Genomic DNA, 22,839 nt, shown 5'->3' with positions numbered 1-22,839 from the left:
TGCCTTTAATTAATAACTTATAACGACTCAATGGCAGTATTTTCAAGAACTATTTATAAGAACCAGCAAAAAATGTTGATGTGGAGCTCCGCTTTTAGGCTTGGCTAAATTTATGTATTAAGACCGTCACTAAACTGAAGGCCAACATTTGGCCATAGTAGAGGGAAATAGTTCGGAAGCCCAGCAAACATCAAAGGAGCAAACAAAGAGGCCAAGATTGTTTGAAGGTCGATGACCGTCCATATTGCAAACACCATGCATGAGTTACGTACGCGTAATCGCAATTATTTTTTTTTTGTTAGTTGCACGAACACAGGTAACCACCTATTGTATTTTGTCAGGTTTTGTGCTGGGTCAACCTCTAAAATAGCGAACAGAAACCTATAACAAAGAACTTTGCCGGGGTTTATAACCATTTCCCTCTATTAAAGAGGCTATGTCAAACAATTTTAGGCAATTTCGGCACTGACCAACTGGTCATAGCATTAACACAATAACGGCTTAAAACTGTAGAAGAACTCAAAAGAAACACAGAAAGGCCAAAAAGGGGCATGGATGGGCAAAATTCGCGAAGATTAAAACGTCGGCCCGACTTTTTTCAAGTTTAACTCATTTGGTATGACAGTGTCATTTACAATGCTCGAAAATCATGCTTGGTTGTTATGTGCCCGTGATTTTGCCAATAAAAGACTTTTGCTCTGCCAATTTGAAGTTTAGAGCTCTTAAATAACGAAAAATAACAAAATTACCTAAAATACCATGACATAGCCCCTTTAACTTAGCCTGCGTAGCTGGCGGGATTCGCGACCGAGTGCGAGTGCTTTGTTTATGGCGAACGGGAAAGACGGAACCGCGCAGGCTACCATGAACTACGATTTGGCCATCAATTTACCACTTCGACATTGCTTATCCTAGCAGTATGCAGGACGCGTGTCACATATCAACCTAGTAAATGGCCTAAGCTCACAACGAGTCTCTCGTAGCTCAGTTGGTTAAAGCGCCCAACCGGTATTCTGGGAGGCCATGGGTTCGATTCCCGTCGGGGACTCAGATTTTTTCTTTGTCCCACGCTCGAGTCATGTTGAATAATTTCTTCACTATTTATCACCGAGCTTGAAATTTACCATCTTTATTATTTACTAAAAAGACAGTTTTTGTAAATTGTTTGGAAATAGCATGGATCAGTAAGCTTTTCTTCCAAGTTTTAAGGAGCTTTATTTTGAGATAACAAACTGGTAACATTTGCTTGGCAAACTCTGGAAGCTTGAAAAAGGTTTCCTAAATAATTTTTGTGAAGGCTGCATACATAATTTGCTTGCTGGCAAAGCAATACAACTTCATCTAACAGTAAGAAAAAATAATTATATTATTTATTGCAGTAGCAGTGAGCATTAACTTTATATAGGAGCATAACCCTCTGTTTCAATTCTTCTTGCTTTCCACTCCACAAGGAAAAACCCAATTGTTCCAAAGAATGAAGAAATAACCTGCAAAAAGAGAAGGGCATTAACATAATGTAACCCATGTCTTCACAGGAAACCTGTTTGTACAATTATCATTGTCACAAACATGCTTTAGAACCAAAAGAAGTCAGAATGCCAGCGTTTTGGATTGTCATTTCATCAATTGGTGAACTTCTAGCCAAAGAGTGATTTGTATCACCGAGAAGGCTGTTTCTTCAAATGAATTTCAATAATTAATGTGTTTTTTTTTTAAATTATTAATTATACATATATTGAAGTTCCACTGTACTGGTGAAGCCCATCTGATCACAAGTGTTATCTCAGGTTACAGGTTTAACCGAGAACTCTGTAATGTAACTCTGTAACATTTCCTTACATGTAATGTTGAGCATCGCACCGGTATCGCGGAGGTCACGGGTTCGAATCCCGTTGAAGCCCTGAATTTTTTTTTTTTTTCAGGCTTCTTTATTCCAATTGCTTAAATTGGAAATTCACTGCGACGATCATTTATACATGTATTTATCACTCTCATATACATCCGCAGTTCATATATGAATCATTTCATATACATTACATTAAATTATGTTACTTAACAACTTTCTGTTACTTTCTGTTGTCATGACTCACCAGAATAAGTAGCTGCCATTTAAGGAAAAGTTTTAAACTGTAAAAGAATGCAATCGCTGCAGTAAGGGACTGAAAGAAAAAACATATCACAAAATCTGATTATAAATAAGTAGCATTTTCTGGTTTTACCTGGAAACTATGTTCCAGGTTATAGCTTCTAATAGCCGAATTTAGGCATGGGAAAAGGCAATCAAATTCAGTGAAATATAAAAATAACCTCTTAAAACAGTGAAGGAACATTCAATAACACAATAAACACAGAGGAGGTACAGATGGACAGAAGCGACGAAGATTGAAATGGATTGCGACATGGAATATTTGGCAACATGTAATAAACTAAACTTAGCTCAGCCATTACACAGCCCTTTAAAGTCTTAAACAAAGGTTCATGTACCGTCATGGTACAGCATGAACATAAAAGAGATACAATAACATAGCGATCATAATAATAATCAGGTTGAAAAGCAACTATTATTAGTATTAGTAATGCAAATCCCTTTAATATCTTGCATACATAATTCGATGATTCCAAAAATTCAACATGCAAAACTTCATTTTCAGAAAAAAAAGTTAGATATTGCTTGTAATAACGACTATAAAAAATAAAAGTTAGCTTCTGTGCATCCCTAAGAGAATTTGAAACTTGCTGTGACTCAGAGTTTAATGAGCATGTTCATTAATTTTATAACATGATGAATAAACAAACCTGTACAAATTTAAACAATGCAAAAGGTGGGGCACTATCATTTTCATACAAAGATCCTAAAATGGAGTATATCTGAAAAATGGAAAGCAGTCAGTCATTAAAAAAATATTAATGCTTAATGACATAAAACGAAAATATGTGGAAGTAGGCTCAGACACAAATATCCTAAAAAATGCTCTAAAAAATCAATCCGGAATTTCCCATTTTTTCTAAATATCCCCAAAATTTGCAAAAATCCCTAAATATCCCATAATGTTCTGTCTTACTCGAGTGACACTGGGCTCATCAACAATGATAAAAAAAGCTTCACTTGGCTCTGCTGTATGTTTGAAACTAACTTCCCTTGGAAATGTTGAGGTGCATTAAAAATAGCAAACGATTGGATTGCAGTCTAGAAGTAACTTATGGAGTAAGCAATGGATCAAAATTATCATTTTATAGGAATTTTAAATAAAGCGGCAAAGAAAATAGATAGTTTTTCCCTCAAATCATCTAAAAATCCCCCACAAATTTATTTTTTTTCCTAAAAATCCCCCAAAATTTTTAAAATCTCAAGATGCTAAAAAATTATTAAAAAAATATCTGGCTTTTTGTGTCTAGGCCTATGTTGAAGTTGTCTGACTGTCTTTGAAATACTGTTATTATCATTAAAATATGGATAGAATGCTGTTTTTCATTTCAAGAAGTTTTTCAAGAGGATTGTTTATGACTTTCACTTATTATAAATATTCAAGGCCTTTTCAAGACTGCTCAATGTGTCTTAGGGCAGGCAGTTCATACTACATCTCCAAGTGAAAAGTTTTCTTCAAAACTTTTAATTATTTTGTTATTTTGTGGAATTTATGATTTTGATAGTTGCTACATGCGATCTATAACTTGTAGACACTCGGCATATTACATTGCAGATCCACATAAATCTCATTATTTTTTATTTACTGATAGAACACAATCATGTGCGTGATGTACTTGAAAAAATTCTTCTTGATGATCAGTGGCTTATAAAACATGTATGTAGCTCAAATGTACTGACTGTAAAAAGAAAAAAAAAGAAAAAAAAAAAAAAAAATGTACTGACTGTAACTCTAAATATACACTGTAGTTAGCGTACTTGTTTAACTAAAAGCAGTGAGCTGCGTCTGACTTTTTGCTCATGTATCTGGCTCATAGCCCTACTACATGTACCTGTGTATTAAAGCTGCTGTCACCTAATCCCAGCAGGAAACCACAAAGTACTGCAACAGGTAAACTGCAAAAATGATTCAGACATACATATATTATAAACATACCGGTATATTATTTTTATAAATAATTGTATATAATGTATATACATGTAATAACAATTATAGCATCAAACCCACTTTATATGTGTGCAAATGTGTATAATTACAGTAGAAACCTGGTAAGTCGAACTTGGATAACTCGAACAATCACGCTAACTCAAACTAACTTCCATTTCCCTAGGACCCACTTTTCAGTCATTTTTACTCGGTTAACTCGAAAACCCTGCTAACTCGAACTGTTTTTAGTTTCCCCTCAGAGTTCGAGTAACCGGGGTTCAACTGTAAATCCATTTGTCACATGACCATGTAATTTTGTTTTCTCTCTTTTTAACTGATTTTCCATTGTAGTTTTGCATCACCAATTGTTAAAAAAATGATCTTAAAATATAGCCAAATGTGAGTCCAATACACACATGATATATAGGTGTGTTATTAAACAGCAACCTCAAATTCATGTCTGGATTTTTTTTAAAAAGATAACTTATTACACTTACTTGGGTTGTTTAAATACTTGATATGTCTCGTGTGCAGCGTAGACGGCATTTTTAGGAGTCTCATCAGGAAGGTTGAGGAAGATAAGCAGGTAGCATATCCAGTGAACAATAGCACCAAATAATACAATGGGATCTCGACCAAATTTGTTGCTTCTTTTTCCAAAAATGCCAAATATCAATCCTCCTATGTACAAACAGAAAACACTTATATTACACTTGGGTAGACAGTTCATTTATCACTTTAAAAAAGAACAAAACACAACAATGTTCATTGGAAAATTCAACACCTTGGTGCATACGTTATCCATAAAATTGTAATGTTATAAATGAGCAATAATTAGAAGAAACAAAAATTAACTTCATTTGATCTTTTTCTGTCCAAACTTCTTTTAATTAACACAATTTTTTTCTTTTTTTAATAAATATTAGCAATAACAATACAAGGAGACTGTAATATACAATCAATACAAACCAGTAATCTCTCCACACCCAATCAGCATACCCACTAGTCCAATTTGACGTTTGGGATATTCAAAGTCTTTTGTATTACCTTAAAGGTGAAAACAGCTCATCACTTTTAGCAATGCTTACATTGTATGTATGGTTTGCTTAATTTCTTCTTTTTTTTTTTAATTTCTTCCATTTGTCACAAATTAAAATACTCAGAAAAGTGTAAACTTAAAGGCCCAGGTCACAGTATATAAAATAATTCTATTTATTTTTTCTAATTAACAGCTCTAAACTTTAAATTGGCAGAGTAAAAGTCTTTTATTGGCAAAATCACGGCACATAACAAACAAGGATGATTTTTTGAGCATTGTAAATAGCACTTGTAAACATACAAATTGAGATAAACTTGAAATAAGTTGGGCCAACATTTTCAAAGTTTACCCGAACGCAAGCCATTTTAATCTTCTCGAGTTTGCCCATCCATGCTCCTTTTTGGCCTTTCTGTGTTTCTTTTGAGTTCTACAGTTTTACGCCATTATTGTAATATTTCTGTTAATTCTATGAATAGTTGGTCAGTGCCAAGATTGCCTAAAAATTGTGTGACATCTATGTAGCCCCTTTAAATTTCCTCTTAATCTGGCATAATAATGCAAACGCAAATTACTTTCGACACTCAAGTGAAAACCGCTCTAATCTTAGGGCAACCTAAGAATTTGGGAAACATCAATCAAAACAACCCACTTTTTGCATCGATTTGTTTGTTCTACTTACCTACACATGTGCCATATACACCACTAAAAAATGTAAGCTCAAAACCTGCCGCACAAAACAAAAAATGAATTTTATTAATAATTGCAAAAAATTCCCCAAAAAAGAAAATCATGGAATCGGAATTAAAAAAAAAAAACTCCAGGAAAATGGTAATCCACAACCACCAACATTTACCATCTATTGCATGATGCAACTAAAGGTGTGCATTGCCACTACCTCCTGATTACATGCTGGCTAGTCCATATAGTGGGGAGGAGGGGGGGGGGGGGTTCTTCTTATCATTCCTGACTCTCCCTTGGGAGAATAGGGGCATAGTGGGAAGGGGGGGTAGGAAGCTAGAAATAAGGGAGGCAGGTCGATGCAAAAAGAGAGGTTAGGATGCTAAATTTCTAAGATGACAGGAACCAAGAGAAATAAGATTTTTTCCAACATTGTATGATATTTAGCAATAGAAAAATTACAAACAAGCAGGAGCCACTTATGAAAGGGGAAAGGATGAAAGGGATAAGAATCGATAAGTTCATACAAAACTGCCAAACATGCCTGTCCTGCGTGCCTCTACAACCCCGCTTTTGACAGTCTACGCTCCAGGAATCCACGTTGGAATAAATATAGTGATACATGTAATGCTAAGCCAGCAATAAGGGTTCAGAGCTGAACATTCAGGGAAAGGAATTAAAAACAATTTTTAAATACGAATTTACACACACACCTGTATAAGCAAAACACAAACTGAGCAACAGCATATCCTTGGTGAGAAATAACTTGACAGCAATTTCTGTTAAAAAAATGGACAATCATTAAGTATTCACAGAATGACTTCTCACAGAACACAGTGGAATCAGTCATACAGGTCATACATGTACACAAATTATCAACTAAAGAAGCCAAATTGTGATACCATTATGATGATAATTATAAATTACATGTATAGTAAGTTGTATTTTGTATAATTGTTTTCAGCCTTTCCATATTTGCATTATTTCACTGCATAAATGTTAACCTGGCCAAGCCCACTTCTTAATAATGTGCTCAGGATGTTGTTTCATGTTTTTTTTTTTAGGCTGTAACATTAAAACTACTATTACTTTTACTGTATACAAAACACACAGAAATTATAATATAACGCACAATGAGAACTTATTGTCATAGAACAGTTAAACTGAAGTTTGCTGATTTCAGGGGGTATGTTTTATTAAATACCTACTAATTCTAAAATAAAGCAAAATTCAAATAAAAAAATTTAGTACTCACTTAATGATTGCAATGCTGTTCTCTTCTCAGGCGTAGTGTTTGATCTTCTGATATAACATAAAAAAATTAATTTAAAATTATAGCACAACAAAGGTAAAGCATGCGCTATGATTGGTTAATTTACCATCTACTATTTTCCCATGGGTGTACGCTGACGTATGCTTTCAACCTGAGCGTGCGTGCTGATCTGATGCAACATGGCACAAGAAAGTGCTGCTACTTCACAAGTTTATACATATTTTCTCGATTTTCCTGTGAATTTGAAAAGCTAAACAAAAGAACATCCATCTCTCCATAATGCTGAAAGACTTTCAGGCATAAGGCACGTCTGAAATCAAAAATTCAATTAAATGTTTGTTTGTTTTTTCTTCGAAGTTTTCATCAGCGTTTACGCAAGTACTACACGCATTTGTTTAAATAAGCGTGTGCACTTCTACCTCCAAAACCTGTAATTAATTCCCTTAAAGTTGTGCTATAAAACAAATGGTAAATGTCATAGCATACACTATTGAGTTTTGGATGTACTTGGAAGGCTTGCTAAGCACTCAAGAAGCTAGAGTCGCACTTGGCTATCACCTCGCACCTTCTTTTGTGCTTAGAAACCTCCCGCATACATCCATTACTGGATTGTGTACGCTTTTGCATTTACCATTTGTTAATTGTTACTACTTAACATAAAATTAATTAATATGTATACAAGTCATTGTTACAATTTCTTATTACACAAACATTGTATTTTGTTAATTCTTCTGCATTTTAATTATTATATAAATAAATAAATGTACAACATTTGATTGGAGTAAAAAAATTCAAACTAGTTGCAACAATTTGTTTTACTGAAATTTGTTGTCTCACATAATTTCATTATTGGCATATGATAATCTGTAGCAAAGAAATGTGATTTATAAGGTAGCTTAAATTCAATTAAGAAACATGTAAATTTTCAAACTAAACATAATATATTTATTAATAAATTTAAAATTTTATACAGTTCACTGCTAAACTACACTGTTTTTGACCTCAAACTTTGGTGAAAAACGTTTGATTTCACAATGCCAAGTTTAAACTTAACAATACCTATTAATGAGCAGTTCTATATGTAAAATTAATGGCAACGCTTCTGGCAAGTGCAGATATAAGTTACACATACATGACATAAGACAAGCAGTTTACCTGATATTTTGGCTCAGTTCTCGGTCATCATTTTCATCTCTGTTTGACATCTGACAGAAAAGGAAATAATACCACTTTTACACAAAAAGTAATTACAGGGTGAACCAGAAAACCATGAATACTTTACGCTATCTTGCATGCATGTGTAAATTTCTGCAGAAAATAATCAAATGATAGCTCAAACTGCAAGAAATATAAACAAATGAACAGAGATGGAGCCAGCAGGTTATTTTTCGTGAATAATTTGTCAACTACCGTATTTATTCGATTAAGCCCCCAACCTCAAATAAGCACCCACCTCGAATAAGCGCCCACCCTGAAGGTAGGACAAGTTAATAAGCGCCCAGCCTGGAATAAGCGTCCACCCCTCCTCCAAGAAAAAAAGTGAAGTGTACAAGAGGAGTATTGATTGACTAAGTACTACTAAGAGACTTCGCCAAAGACCGAGTTTTCTTAGCATTTTTATAAAACTTTTCAACGAGCAGCTAAAGTTCTGCTTTGATTTATCATCTCGTACTGTTATTATTTAATATTTTGTTGCAAAATAAGCTTACTGCTTGTTGAAAATGGTGGAAATTTAATAAGTGCCAGGCAGCCTCGAATAAGCGTCCACCTCGAATAAGCGCCCACTGTAAAGGTCCAAAAATTTAATAAGCGCCCAGGGCGCTTAAACGAATAAATACGGTATTTCCTCTATTTCCTTCTTCAAAGTATAGTATAGTATAATAATGTGTTGTCACTGTAAAAGAAATCACAAAACAAAATAGATGTTGTTAATGGGACACCTTCTACAACAGTCAGATGGTGTACAAAATCCACCACGCTGGATGGAATCAGTAACAGTCTCCAGAAGAAAGCAACTTTGACATACAAGTGAAGGTTGACTTTAAGTTGATATCCCAGTGACCAGTCACCTGCCATCAGCATGTCATGTTTTTTGTTTTTGTTTTTGTTTTAATTAATGTAGATTTAATAATGCCATTTTGTAAATTCAAATTTCTTCTGCCTTGCAAAGCTATGCTAATTGCAGGAGGTGAAAAACATTGTAAATATTTATATAGAAAATAAAGTTTATTGTTGTTGTTGTTGTTGTTGTCATTGTTGTACATGTATAATTATAACTGACAGTGACTAGAAACTGTTCAGTTATCCCAGGGCTTTAACAGACATTATTTGCTTTGAAATACAATAATACTATTAATAATTATTAAATAATAATTATTATTATTAATATCAAACTTACCATATCTCTTTCAATTTCCCTTGGCTTTCGCAAAAGAAATAACAGACATATCCCTAAACCACACACAGTTGTGAACACTGTATACACAGTCCTTCTGACAGAGTCACCTGAAAATTGAAAATATAAAATCTATGTCATTTTGCGTAGTTCCATAAAATATCTATTCCTCACTCACAGAAGGTATTTTGTGTTAGAGCCCCCACCCTCTGGAAATTCCAATTAAACTTAATAGATTTCTATAAATTCGTTGGTCTTCGGTTTTAGGAAATTAGAGCGGTTTTCACTTGAGTGTCGAAAGTAATTTGCGTTTGCTTTGGTTTTGCATTGCTACGCTTAGTGATTGGATTAAAAATCTTGCGCCACTTTCTCAGCCAATCAGAACTAAAACCAAAACCAATCGTGACCCGCTCGCGCACATTTTCCCGCGCTTCGTGTCAGCTACATGTATTTGCTTCGAGTTTTGATTGGTTCACTGGATTGTCTGTAGCCTTTATGATTGGCCAGAGCAATTACTATGGTTTTGGTTTTACGACACTCAATTGAAAACTGCTCTAAGAGAGAATATTCAGTCAAAGCAAAGAAGCAATTAATATTTTGTCACTGGACACCTGATTCACTGGGTGCTAAGAACCAATGGGATTCAAAACATTTTTCTATAATGTACTAAATATATTTTAAAGTACTTGTATTTGGCCAAGTATTGTAGGCCTGCACAAGGTTTGTAAAGGGCTGCTGCCATATTATACATGTATACCTACATGCACTGTGCCCTCTTATACTGTACATGTTGAAGGTCATGTTGGTTTTCAAGTTAATTCTCTTTTCCACCATAGGTTAATCTGTTTCAGCCTGAAGATAACACTCTTTTAATCACTTTAAAACAATTTGACTTTATTTAAGGGCCCACTGACGGATTTCTCGCGCGTTGCTAAGGTGCTAAAAGAGCGCGCGCTGTATTGCGTGTACGGGTTACTCACGCTATCTGTACGCGCCAGCTGTGTAAAAAAAATTTCCTTTCGAGCACTTCTTCAAACTCGCCAAATAAGATGGAACAATAAGAACTACCGAAAAACTTCCTGACTAATAGTTGACTTCACATCTGAGAATCAGTCAGATTAAATTGAACCAGGAAAAGCAGTTTTTTTACACATGCAAATAATCTCAAAAGAGTACGCGTACAACTAGCGCGCGCACTGTTCTCTTGTCAGATGAATTAAGCATGCGTTAACAAAATGATTTCCGGTTTGCAGAAAAAATCTAAATACTTGGCGGTCTTTAATTTGATTCACTTTGTTTCGACGTTATATTTTTCCGACCTGGGTCGGGAACATAACTAAGTATTCATTTGCTTAAATCATTTTTAATAAAAATTTTATGGACAAATCAATATTTTAAATCTCTCTAAAAAAATTATTTTCCATAATGAAATGAAACCCATACTTACCAAGATACAAAAACAAATAAAGATCATGACACCATGAATGATTTTCTGATAACATGCCAAACATCAAAAATTTTAGACTTTTTCTTTATTGGTCACGTGATCATGGGCGTGGCCCGATGACGTCATATTTACGTTATGGACTGAGTAAAAGATTCAACCATAACTAAACAAGAAAAATTGCTAAAACTATATAACCGTGAATGTCCCTAGCAACGGGTCCAAATATATACGTCAGTGGGCCCTTAATGGAATTTCTTTTCAATGAATTGTCACTGTAAGAGTAATCTTCAGTTGAGGCAAATTAACCTAGGTTGCAAACAAATTCAACCTGAAAACCAACATTTGACCTACAACAAACACCCCACATAATAAAATAAGACTTAAAGTACTGACTTACTGATTGTTTGTGTTTCAGCCTTAAACTGGAAGTACACATACATGTTTCCAAATAGCAAGCTGCAATAAAATAAATTTATAAATTAAATGAAACTTGCTACAAAGTTAGCAGAATCATTTCAAAACAGTGGAAAAGTAATTAAGTCAATGCTAGCACAAAGAATAAGAGCAAATGACTAGCTACAAGCGTTTCAAAAAGAGTTGAGTCATTCTTGGTTGAGAATGCCATAGGCATTTTCACATTGATGCCTTGTGTCTCCCCCAACCCCCTCCCCCCACATCTCTCCCCTTGTCTGAATTTCTGGATTAATTTCAAACTGTTACACAACAGCTGAAAGGGTGTAGGGGCGACGGGAGGGGGTTTTAGAATAAAAATTATTTGCATGCAATTTCTAGGAGAGGATCCTAACAGCTTCAAAATTGTTGTAGGTGCCATGACTTGTTTACTGAAAATATCATGGTCACAACTGAAGACTGATATAAATAGTTGTAACTGAATGCATTCCCTAGTGGGGTGGAGAGATGCAATGGGTTGCACATAATAAGTAATATACTGTTAAAAAACAACAATTTTTTTATTTTTAAAAAATGTTTCGCGAGATTTGTTTTTTGTAAGGTTTAAAAAAGAGAAAAAAAAAAAAAAAAAAAAAAAAAAAAAAAAAAAAAAGAAATAAAAAAAAATTTTTAAATTTAAGGTAATTTGATAGAGAAAATTCCCTTTGAAGTCTGCTGTTCTCAAGACCTTTTGGAAACATAATATACTGTTCATGCAAAAACCAAATGAATGAAACAATACTTTGTCATTTTTACAAGTCTTCAACTCTTGCTCACTTACCTACATTGCAGCAACGCCCAAAAGATACCACTGTTTCTTGAAATTGTTTCAGGAGTGGAATTTATGGTAAGAAAGTTGCCTTGACCAGTCCATATAACTACCAAGAAAGAACAACACAGTAAAGAAACTGTAACAATCATGATTGTAAATAAAGTTTTGTTGCAAAAAAACCATCTGGCTAGAGTGGAGCTTGGTTCTGTTGTTAATACATACAGTTTACATGTATGTCTTTCTCTACTATCACTCTTTGTATTTGTATTTTACTACATACATGTACACATGTAAATGAACAAAGAAATACAGTGACAAGTTAAAAAGGACTTGGTTTCAAATCTAGGGTGGCAACTTCAGCTTCCGCCAAATGCAGTATACAATTATTTATATAACATCCTGACAACACAACATTTATCAATTCCATGCAGTTTTGAAACGTTTTTTGTGTGCATGTACTGGATAAAATAAATAATTTTAAAATATAAAATTAATAAGACATAAAAGTCAGGTTATTCAATAGAAGTCAAAGAGTAATGTGCCAAAACCACTAGACAGATTTAATTGTACAATGTACAAAATGCTGACACAGTGGATGGCCGGTTAAATGCTTTTGACTTCTTTTTCACACATAAAAAAGTATTTAACACAAAATTACCACTTGCTCCATAACCAATAATAACTGATCCCAGGTACACACTCCATGCTTTGGGTTGAATGAGACTAGCTATAAACAAACTGAAAATCAAAAGAAACATCAATGGTAAATAACATGACATGTTAACAGATGTAAACAAAGTACATAATTAATATACAATTGATCAACATTGGCAAATGCATGGTTGTTCTTCAAATGCAAGCATCAGAGACAACAACAAAAATACTAACATTTTCAGTTGAGAATTGTATTTATATTAATTGTTATTATTATAAAGAACTCTCTTACGCATAGCAGATGCCTCCAACTATCATGGACACCCTTGGACCAAATATTCCAACAAAAGATGGTGCAAGCCAGTTAGCCACAGTGAACACAGCATAGATGATACCAAGGCTATAAAGAACAAAATATTTTCAAATACATGTAGCATACAGTAAAATCCCTACTTCTTGTACCCTTGATTTCTTTAACATCATGATAACTCAAACCAAAAGTCACTTCCCATGGATCTTTCTGATACACTTTTCAATTTTTACTCCTGACTTCTCAAACACTCTCAACTGATTTCTCAAAACCAATTTCCATTTCACCTGGAGGGAAATGCGTCCCGTATAATAAAATGATGAAACACACACTACTTAGTTAAACAAAAAAATGAATTAAAAATTGCAGTAGCATGTACGTTTACAGTTGTAGTACATGTATGTATCAGTTGATATACTGATATCAATTGTTATCATCTGATACATATGTAGCCCCACAGGTGTGCAGTTTCAATTCTTTTAAGTACCAGACAGCTAAGTCTATTTGTTTTGGTTGGATGGTGGGATGAATATACTTAGATTGAAACTATTCAATTCTTGGCATTTATCAGAGTCTAAAAATACTACTAAAAACATATTCTGAAGATAGAAATTGGAAGTAATGTTTCCTTGTTTGCCTCAGTTGATATTACAATCAGAAGGTACAGGTACATCTTAGATGTTTACTTACAGTTATATTAGTTAATACCAATAATAAACAATATTATTATTATTGGATAAGGTTTTTGTAATATCCGGAATAATCAAGGTCGAGGTAAGTATAACACTTACCGAGATCTTGATTATTCCGAATATCACAAAAACCGAATCTAATAATTGTTTTATAATTATACATTGTTTTTTGGTAAATAAAATAATGACAAACGATTTTAACCTGTTTCAAAACTTGTGCTAATTCCGGTTTGTCGTTCTGCTAATTCTCAATGCTTTTTCCTCAAAGTATTTCGTGAAATAGTTCCTTCTCAATACATGTCAGTCATTTTGTGTTTTCTTTGAATTTATCAGCCAGCAATTTTCCACCTTAGGTCAAATTATTTCTAAGTTGAAGAAGCAAATAGAGGCGAATTTCCTTCGCCGCCAGATGCCTGCCACATTACATTGCCCTTGGAAATCATGCATTGCGCACGCAACCTACAGATTAGTGAATAATCTGCTAGCAGATTATTCACTAATCTGTAGGTGGCGCGGATTGCCAGAATTAGCTGTAGGCTCTTAGCCAATGAGAAGCCAGCTAGTGACTACAATGCAAAATAAATGCTATTATTTTGGCCATTGCAAGCAACATTTCACATATTTTAGAAACAATTAAAGATCATAAAAGATGAGGATTGTCCCCCTACCTTAAATATCCATCTATCCTTTCTGAAAAGTAAAATAAAGTTTTTGATGTTAATTTATGTACTACTATATTTATTATTATGGAATAAGTGTACATGTACTGTCAAATTGTTTTGACTCCCAGGGGGGTACTCCGGCATGTTAATGACGGGGATGATCGAATGGAGGCAAAACTCAGGACCCAAAAAAATCCCTAAGTCTTCCGACATTACCCAAAAAAATCCCTGGACCAAAAAATAACTCCCAAAAAAATCCCCTGTCAAATATTACCCCTAAATTGCCAGGAGGGGCAATAATATAACACAAAGAAAACCATAAAAATTGAACGCTCGTGTTTGTTTGTTCATCATACCATAAATACGCCAAAAAAATTCCCTTATTAAATCAAGTCACCCCAAAAAATACTTGCCAAATTTTCCAACCCAAAAAAATCCCGGAATCGAAAATTTCAAACCCAAAAATATCCTTCGATCATTCCCGTCATTTACAAGCCGGAGTACCCCCCCTGGGTTTTGACTATTTTCGAAAATTAATCCTGATTAATACGGGGTAATAAAAACATATTTTACTTCAAACTCAGTGCACATACATATATGTTACAGGTCAAATATAAATTCAGGTCAAAATTTTTTTTATAGTTTTTTTTTTTCAACCTAGGTAAAATTTATGTTTATTTTTAGGGCTAGGGTTTGGATTGGAGTCATATATTTTTAATCTTTTGTCTACTTAAGGGCTATACAATCTTCCCACTTACCTTCTTTGTTTGTACTGTTTCTGTAACCCTGTAGAACTGTAGGCTGATAACGTAAAGATAAGGTTGGTTAGTGATACTCTCATGCCTTAGATGCGAGTCTCATGAATGCAAGTACAAAACTTCGATCTCGCGCCAACTGACATGCTTACGAAGCAATTTCTCGCGCCTTGTCGAAAAATGTGAGAAATTATAACCATAACGGACACACTTTCCAAAAAATATGTTAACTAAAACAAATGTGAGGAAAGAAAACTCCATGTAAAATGAGTAAATGACGATACTTTCCCCTGAAATCCCATTGCTCTGACAAGTAAAGCATTGGGATGTTCAAGGTGGTGTTTGGCAAAACACGTCCACGCACTGGGATCGGGATATGTTTGGAACATCTTCGGAATACCTCGGACGTTTTGGAAAACTTCGGAAATGGTCGTGTCGTCTTCGAAAATCCTGGCACTCTCAGGATAAAAATCTCACGCCTTTGACCCAGAAAAAGTTTGCAGGTATAACAGTGGATATCATTTTTTGGCGTGCAATGCCTGGCTACTCAAACTCGGGACTTTTTCTCATCCAGGGATGTCGCTAAGGGCCGGCTGCCGGCTAATTTAACCGGCTGAAATAGAACTTAAATCCGGCTGAATTTCCATGAAAACAAGACTTAGGTAAGGTTTAGAGCTGCCGGCCAAAAGCCAGCTAGGCTTGTTGATGAGCCGGCGTAGTGTTTTCTTAGCTACATCCCTGCTCATCAACTCTCATGTACTATCATGGACTTTGAAGGTGATAAAATTTTCATGAGAGTTTAACAGACTCTCATTTTCATTTGAGAGTTGACGAAAACTCTCATGAAGGTCACCTCTCATCAACTCCCATCCGTGTTTGGACTGGGATTTACCGTCATAGAAACCCATCTTGCTGCCTGGTATGACTGAGGGGACCCAAGCTGCAGGGAGCTGCAGGCAAGCTTAGTTCTCTCTTTACCGTCTTAGCTTGGGACAAAATGACATGTGTGTGATCTTTATAACATTACAAAGACAATATAAACACAAAGTTTTTTATCGTTTTAGAAAAGAGAAAGAAAAGTCTATGTTGAATACATGTACTGTGTAAGAGGTTGCGTCAAAAATAAAATTGTTGTGATGATGATAGAGCTCAAGGATCAATAGCTAAATATAATAGTATACAATCATTTAATTAGTACGTAGCTCATAATTTGTAAAATCCTATGTGTTAATTCATAAGGCTTTTTGCACTCTATATAAACCTTAAACATTTGTTTTGGAATCCAAAATCAAGAGAAAAAGAATACACTTTCCCTAGCTAATGGTCAGTTTCACAAACAAATCTCGTGACTACATGCATGTCACCCGGCCCTATGCCCACTTTGGGCTTTGGACATAAGTCACATGCATGTCACACACGAAGAAGGATTATATTTATTCGACGAAAATGTGAGATGTTGAACGCATTTTATATTAAAAGTAAGTTCTCGAGAAATAAAAAGATCCTTACCTCAATCATACTTGTCGTTTGAAACGCTGTGAACATGAACATAAAGGCAAAACCCATGACAAGAACATTCCACATCCCAACATCGACCGCCATCTTGCCGAGGAATATGACAACTGTGTTCTTACCCTACCCTCCTAAGGTTCAAAATATTCTTTCTACCCCTCCCTAGTTATGATACTGGGAACAACTTAAACCCTTTAACATTATTTTTTTTTACTAAAAAGTCAAATTACAACTAATAATTTTGCATTTTTAGCTAATTTAGAATAATTTGTTTAGTTTTTAACTTTGCAAAAGGTGGAACATCGATTGTACTTGCTCCTTTCTAGGGTATATAGGGGATAATTGCGAATCGGCCAAACGTTAGTCACATGACAATATCGCCAGTGATGTCATTGCAGTTTGCTCCTCGAAGAGGTAAGTTATGAATTTTATTTTGCTTGTGTTTTATAATCACTAATGTTCCCCAGGGAGTGAAACCTGTTTTTCTTTAGACAAATAATAATATGCCCTTCCGAAATAACCTGTAAGGGAGTGATTTGAGGTTTCAATACGGTGTTTTTATATTTTACGCAGTACGCAAATGTTAATTAAGGGATTTCCGAAGGTAAATTTGTTTCCGTATAGCGGATCAGCGGATTGACGATGACCACGAAGTTATGTGAAGTTGCTACCTGAAGCAATGCATGTTAGAAATAGTAACGGTCAAACCTGAGCATATACTGTTTGTGTTAGGTTTGCTCTGCCGGTGGGGGGGGGGGGGGGGGGGGGGGGGGGGCACTTTCCTGTCTCTTTGTTGTGATAATTAACAATATTTGAACCCAGTGAACGATTACATTTTTCACTGCCATCAATCCTAATTATGGTGACAGCCCAGAGTTCAAAATTAATAATGGCCGGTCAACTGAAGATGACAATTTGTCCAGACAACATTTCGGTATGCCAGTCATTTTGACCAGTCACATTATACATGGTTTTTGAAATGATAAGTTCATAACTGATGACCAGAAAAAAACAATAACTGAACATTTTTTATACCAAAATATATTTATATTTTAAGCTTGAACTTCAATTCTATTCGCTTTCACATCTTACAAGGGCATTAACTTGTTATCTATTTAAGAAGTATTGCAGCCAAAACAGTGAAGAAATAGTGTGTCTTTTTATACCACACAAACGAAGATGATCTTTAGAACAAGCAGCAGAAATGAGTGTGGTACATGCCCCCCCAACTCACGTAGTTTAAAATTGCTATTTTCGATATTTTTGCCGATCAGAAACGACATGTGACTGAGCTAAATTCTGTTTAGCCGGTCAACATGTGATCTTTTGAACAAAAGGTTGAAATGAATTTAACTGTTTTCTGAGAGTTTCACTTTCATTTGATGATTGAGGGCAGCATAAAACATAAATCTTTGATTAAGGGAGTTTAATGTTTGAATTGACAATATTTGTTTTGTCAATAGTGTTTATTGAAGGTAGAATCAAAAGATGTCAGCTCCTCCACCATATGCCCCGGTAAATACAGGGCCACAGGGATACCAACAGGGATATCAGCAGGGCCCTCCTCCAGTTACAACTGCCCCTGGCACAGGATACCCACCAAGTAAGATAATTTTTTTTTTTAAATCCTTCCATCAAAAATAACAGCCAACAGCCAAATCTCTGCTATAAAGAGACAATATCCCTTTGAGTCACTTGAATGTTTAGAGAAACAATTGTGATTATTAAAGTTTGTTTGCTGAGTTGCTGTCAATATGTTCAGGTTACCAGAGTGGGGCGCCACCAGGATACCAACCCATTCCAACACAACCAGCTCCAACAACGTACGTTTATGTTCAAGGGAACTGCCCGGCTTGCCACACAGGAACACTTCAAGACGAGTTCACTGGACTGGGCATTTGCCTAGCAATCTTTTTCTTCCCTCTTGGCCTCGTTTGCTGCCTTTTACTTACTGAAAAACGATGTACCCGCTGCGGAATGAGATACTCATAAATGGCTTTTGTGTCAAGGAACTTTAATTTAGTTTGTATTATCCAACACAGAGCACAAGTCTTAATGCGTTGTTCTAAAGTATGAACATTATGTAGAAAAGGTAATAGCTTTAGAGTAAAGGTAAATCCTACTTTATGGATGCCTGAAGACAAGTCATTTTGCTACAGTCCAGTTGGTAGTGTACTTACTTTCTGTGGTCTGTCTGTACTTTAACAGGCTTTGACCTTAACTGTAAACACTCTACTAGGCAATCCCCCACATTTCATGCTTTACCATTTGCCACAAAATTTTATGTGTTGTATGGAGAGGCGGTGGGGGGCAGGTGGATTTAAGTTCCCATTTCCCATGCTATTCTGCAGCAGTCCCCATACCCTTTCCACCAACTCTGGGTCACTATCCATTTCTCCCATCGCGTTAAGGCCATGAACTAAGTCATTATCAACAACAACGACCTTATTTAAGTGTCAAGGAGATTTAGCATTTCTTCAAATTGGGAACACAAAGAATAAAAATTTTACTTTACAATTTAAAAACTATTTAATTAATAATTTAAGTCAATACAGTTATTGCTCAAAAGAAAATGAAAATCTGGGCTTATTACCATTAATTTTCTCACACTTCCCAAAACTCTGCCCAAGGAGCCCTCCAAAAATAATTTTTTTCCTCCTTCCTTTTTCCTGGGTACCATTCGTCTCCCCTGCCACCCCCCCCCCCCCCCCCCCCCCATAGCACTGAAGAGAAACAGTTGTTCAGAGACATAATTATTTAAAATTATGTGCTTTGAGTGTAATGTAAGTGAATAATAGCTACCAGCAGCTGAAGTTCAGTGAACTTTAAAAAGAGCATTGCATATTCAGCGCTGTAACTTTTATGACAAGTTAGTTGAAGCAGAAGCAGAATGCATGTAAAAACTACAAAATTGACCCCCCCCCCCCAAAAAAAAAAAAATAAATAAATTATAGAGGTTAAATATTAAATGATAGATGGATCCTCAGCTAGCTAGGAATGATGGCCAGTTATGGATAGAGTATTGTGCTTCATTTTGTGAAAGTAAGCATTTTTTACATATGGGCAAAATGAAGACGTTGAAGAAAAAAAAACAAATATAAATTTGTCACCTACATTTAAAATAAACATGAGAAAATGATATTTGTGTGAACTGAGGGATCTCAGTGTGCTGTATTTTAATTTAGTAGGCAAGTGAAAACAAAGAATTTTAATAAACATAAGTAGGTAAAAAATGTGTCATCATTTATAGTATATGAATCCCGATTTTCTCAAACGTCCCGACAGCACAAACCAAAAGTGTCAAAAGTCGTTTCCGTTCTTCCAGATTACCACTGTAATTTTACTCTCGATTTTCCAAACCAATTTTCGTTTCTTCGTATGCACATATTAATATCGCAGGGGGGAGGCATAGGAGGGGGATTTGACCGTAATGAGGACTTTGACCGTTTTAATGGCCTTTTTTACAATATTTTATTGAAGTTTAGTGACTCTTTTGAACATCCACAAATGCCCTGGGGCTGGGCATTTGAACAGAAAGTCTCAGCTAAGTTCAAATGCCTAGCCTATGATGATAATCAATTAATGATAATCAATTTATATAGCGCATTTTTTGTCATATGTAATGTTCAAATGCGCTGTACACATACTGTCAATTTACTACACAAAGGCCAGACCAAAACACCGGGAACTTCGTGCCATACTCTTTGCGAATAGTGTGTGGGTTCTTTAACGTCCCCTGTTATTAGACTGAGGATACAGGAGACGGGACCTACGGTTTATCGTCCTTTTCCGAGAAGACTAGAATGTCTAACCATTTGCAGATGTAATTACAAAGGCAGCACATTCTCCTCAGTTATTTTAAGACCCTGAGTGTTGGTCCGGTCTGGGGTTCGAACCCACGACCTCCCGCACAGCAGTCCGGCGCTCTACCAACTGAGCTAACCAGGCGGCGGTTAATATGCCGGTTTACCCCTCCTGCGGCTTAACATTAATAGGTGCATTAGAGCAGTTGAGAAATCGGAATTCCACTGTACCTGTCTCGGCCAACAAGAGATAACAAAATCTGGACGAGGGTGGACCCTGTATTTTGATAAGGTTACGGAAGGGTCATCCGATCCGCAATTGAAATTAATAAAAGTGAAAACGTTACCTTATAGGGCCGTGGAAAACAGACCTGGTTATTCCGTCTCACACAGAAATGGAAACGTTTTTTTTTTCTTTTTTTTGTTGATCTACCAGATGAGGTTTTGCGAGATATAAGTCCAATAATAATAACTGATAATAATAATAATTTTTTTTAATTTATTTATAACAACTTTATTGCAATTAAAAGGAGAAAATAATTGTGAATATTGTTCATCGTGGTGTAAGATAGGAATGGACGTTTATTCGTTTGTCTCACGATAGAATCGCTTTGACATGTTGCTCGCGACGTTTTGACTGCTAGTCTTCATCAGGCGATGAGGTCGATTGTTTACGTGTCGCTATTTATGCACGTTGGTTCACTGTGATTGGTGCATTTCGATCCTCATTATTATTCCGACTAACAGATGATGTTCCCTCAGAAGTCCGCTTTGTAGTTGAACGGCTGTTGTGTTTTCTGATCGTAGGTATCGATGCTTCAGGAATTTCAATTCCGCCATCTCTATTGATGTTATTAGGTTGAAGTCTTATTTGGAAAGCCTCTTTGACCCTGCGTGTGTATCGATGAGGGTCACGATCGATAAACTTGACTTGATTCCATAAAGGAAAATGTCCCGTTTCGTTTGCATGCTCCGAAACTACGGAGGTTTGTGTATGAGCAAGCCGTATGTCTCTGTCGTGTTCTTTTATCCTGTCTTGCATCGCTCTCCCTGTTTCACCTATATATATACTTTGCCGCATTCACATGGGAAAAGAAGGGAGGGCGGGAAACGGGATTCCAAAGGTGGCAGGAATCGGGAGAAATTGAAAAATTTCGCGACATTTCGTTTTATTTTTTAAGAGAAAAACCGCTTCAGAAAGGGGCGGTGTGCGGGAGAAAAACGTACAGAAGCACGAGTTAAGGTGGATTTCCACTGACGCGTAATTTTTACGTGCGTGAAAAAATTACCTAAGAGACAATGTATGAACGACGTACGTACTGGTTTACACAAGTCGTTCATTTCTTTTGGTGGATTTCAACTGACACGTAATTTTTTAAATGCGTGAAAAAAAATTAGAGACAATGTATTAACGGTTTGCGTTATCACGTACGCAAGCCGCCCATACATTGTCTCTAAAGTTGTTCACGCACGTAAAAAAATACGCGTCAGTGGAAATCCAACATTTTTCTCTAAATTTTTTTCACGCACGTAACGAAATACGCGTCAGTGGAAATCCAGCAAAGAGGCAGGAGTGGGTGAATTTGCCCCCTCCCCCCCCCCCCCCCGTCTCGGCCGAGGGACCTCCGGCAAGCGTAGGATAGTCGGGGAGCCTCCATTCCGCCTCATTGCTTTTTCTTTCCTTTTGGCTCTGTTGAGTTTTGTGTCCACCTTTCTCTAGTCACCATCCGCTCCTTCAGCCTCTTCTTTGCTTGCATATCAACCCTGAATCGTCCGGGCCGTCTGTAATCTGACGGTTCTGCGGGAAGTAAAGTACAAGTACCGCCAGCCTATCACGTCGTGAGATTGTTTTTTTGCGATCCTTTTAATATCGTCTTTTTTTTTCATTTAAGAACAAACTATATTGAGTATCTACATGTTAGTGGTAAAATTGACCCATTTTCCTTCCGAAATCTTTCATTTGACAAACTACGCGCAAACATCTTCCTACTGGCACTGGCGCTGATGTCATTCACCTAGCTGGTTCATTCATATCGCGTGCGGTGCCGTGGGCTCGCTCTCGTGGGAGAGCGAATAACGCGCGCGTTTTCGCTTTCCCCTTCAACTACCGAGAGCCTGGAACAGGCTATGGTTTTGGCAGTACCGAGTCATTACGAACAGTAATGTTGGATGAGGAAATATCTGTCATATGACATTCTGGCCAATCTCAAACAGGCCTGAATCTCAAATGTATTGTGAACGCTTTTGTCATTTCACGCCTGGATTACTGCAACAGTATACTGTACGGCCTCCCTAAGTTTGAGCATGATAAACTGCAGCCAAAA

General features: G+C 36.0%; 2 protein-coding genes across 3 annotated transcripts; one reads left to right on the top strand and one right to left on the bottom strand.

The window, feature by feature from the left end:
- Positions 1-1,113: 1,113 nt before the first annotated feature.
- LOC144634037 (UNC93-like protein MFSD11) lies at positions 1,114-16,838 on the bottom strand. Of its 2 annotated transcripts, none has more exons than XM_078492980.1 (18): positions 16,710-16,838; positions 15,204-15,246; positions 14,452-14,473; positions 13,074-13,181; positions 12,786-12,865; positions 12,137-12,233; positions 11,303-11,361; positions 9,462-9,568; positions 8,219-8,268; positions 7,046-7,092; positions 6,504-6,569; positions 5,792-5,836; positions 5,043-5,120; positions 4,571-4,754; positions 3,979-4,042; positions 2,797-2,868; positions 2,091-2,159; positions 1,114-1,487 (listed from the first exon to the last, which is right to left on the bottom strand). In XM_078492980.1, exons 1-18 carry the CDS (start codon positions 16,800-16,802, stop codon positions 1,398-1,400), a joined length of 1,374 nt encoding a protein of 457 aa, XP_078349106.1. In that variant the 5' UTR covers positions 16,803-16,838; the 3' UTR covers positions 1,114-1,397. The 2 variants fall into 2 exon arrangements, with proteins under 2 accessions (XP_078349106.1, XP_078349107.1); XM_078492981.1 differs by having other exon boundaries at positions 7,046-7,089.
- A 239-nt stretch (positions 16,839-17,077) lies between these two features.
- On the top strand, positions 17,078-18,870 carry LOC144634081 (membrane protein BRI3-like). The gene is made up of 3 exons (XM_078493037.1): positions 17,078-17,126; positions 18,176-18,315; positions 18,475-18,870. The coding sequence occupies exons 2-3, from the start codon at positions 18,201-18,203 to the stop codon at positions 18,702-18,704; spliced, it is 345 nt and encodes a 114-aa protein (XP_078349163.1). The 5' UTR covers positions 17,078-17,126; positions 18,176-18,200; the 3' UTR covers positions 18,705-18,870.
- Positions 18,871-22,839: the final 3,969 nt, after the last annotated feature.

This window comes from Oculina patagonica, chromosome 12, assembly GCF_052425735.1.
Source record: "Oculina patagonica isolate OP01 chromosome 12, crgOcupat, whole genome shotgun sequence".
Taxonomy (NCBI): domain Eukaryota; kingdom Metazoa; phylum Cnidaria; class Anthozoa; order Scleractinia; family Oculinidae; genus Oculina; species Oculina patagonica.
This window is presented reverse-complemented; position numbering and strand designations above follow the sequence as displayed.

Excerpts from the sequence above, each read along its gene's own strand:
- LOC144634037 (XM_078492980.1), bottom strand. The coding sequence starts at position 16,802 with ATGGCGGTCGATGTTGGGATGTGGAATGTTCTTGTCATGGGTTTTGCC. Across the intron at positions 9,569-11,302 it reads GGCTGAAACACAAACAATCA|GTGACTCTGTCAGAAGGACT; the intron begins GTAAGTCAGTAC and ends TTCAATTTTCAG. Across the intron at positions 5,837-6,503 it reads TTTGTGTTTTGCTTATACAG|GTTTTGAGCTTACATTTTTT; the intron begins GTGTGTGTGTAA and ends TTTGTGCGGCAG.
- LOC144634081 (XM_078493037.1), top strand. The coding sequence starts at position 18,201 with ATGTCAGCTCCTCCACCATATGCCCCGGTAAATACAGGGCCACAGGGA. Across the intron at positions 18,316-18,474 it reads TGGCACAGGATACCCACCAA|GTTACCAGAGTGGGGCGCCA; the intron begins GTAAGATAATTT and ends CAATATGTTCAG.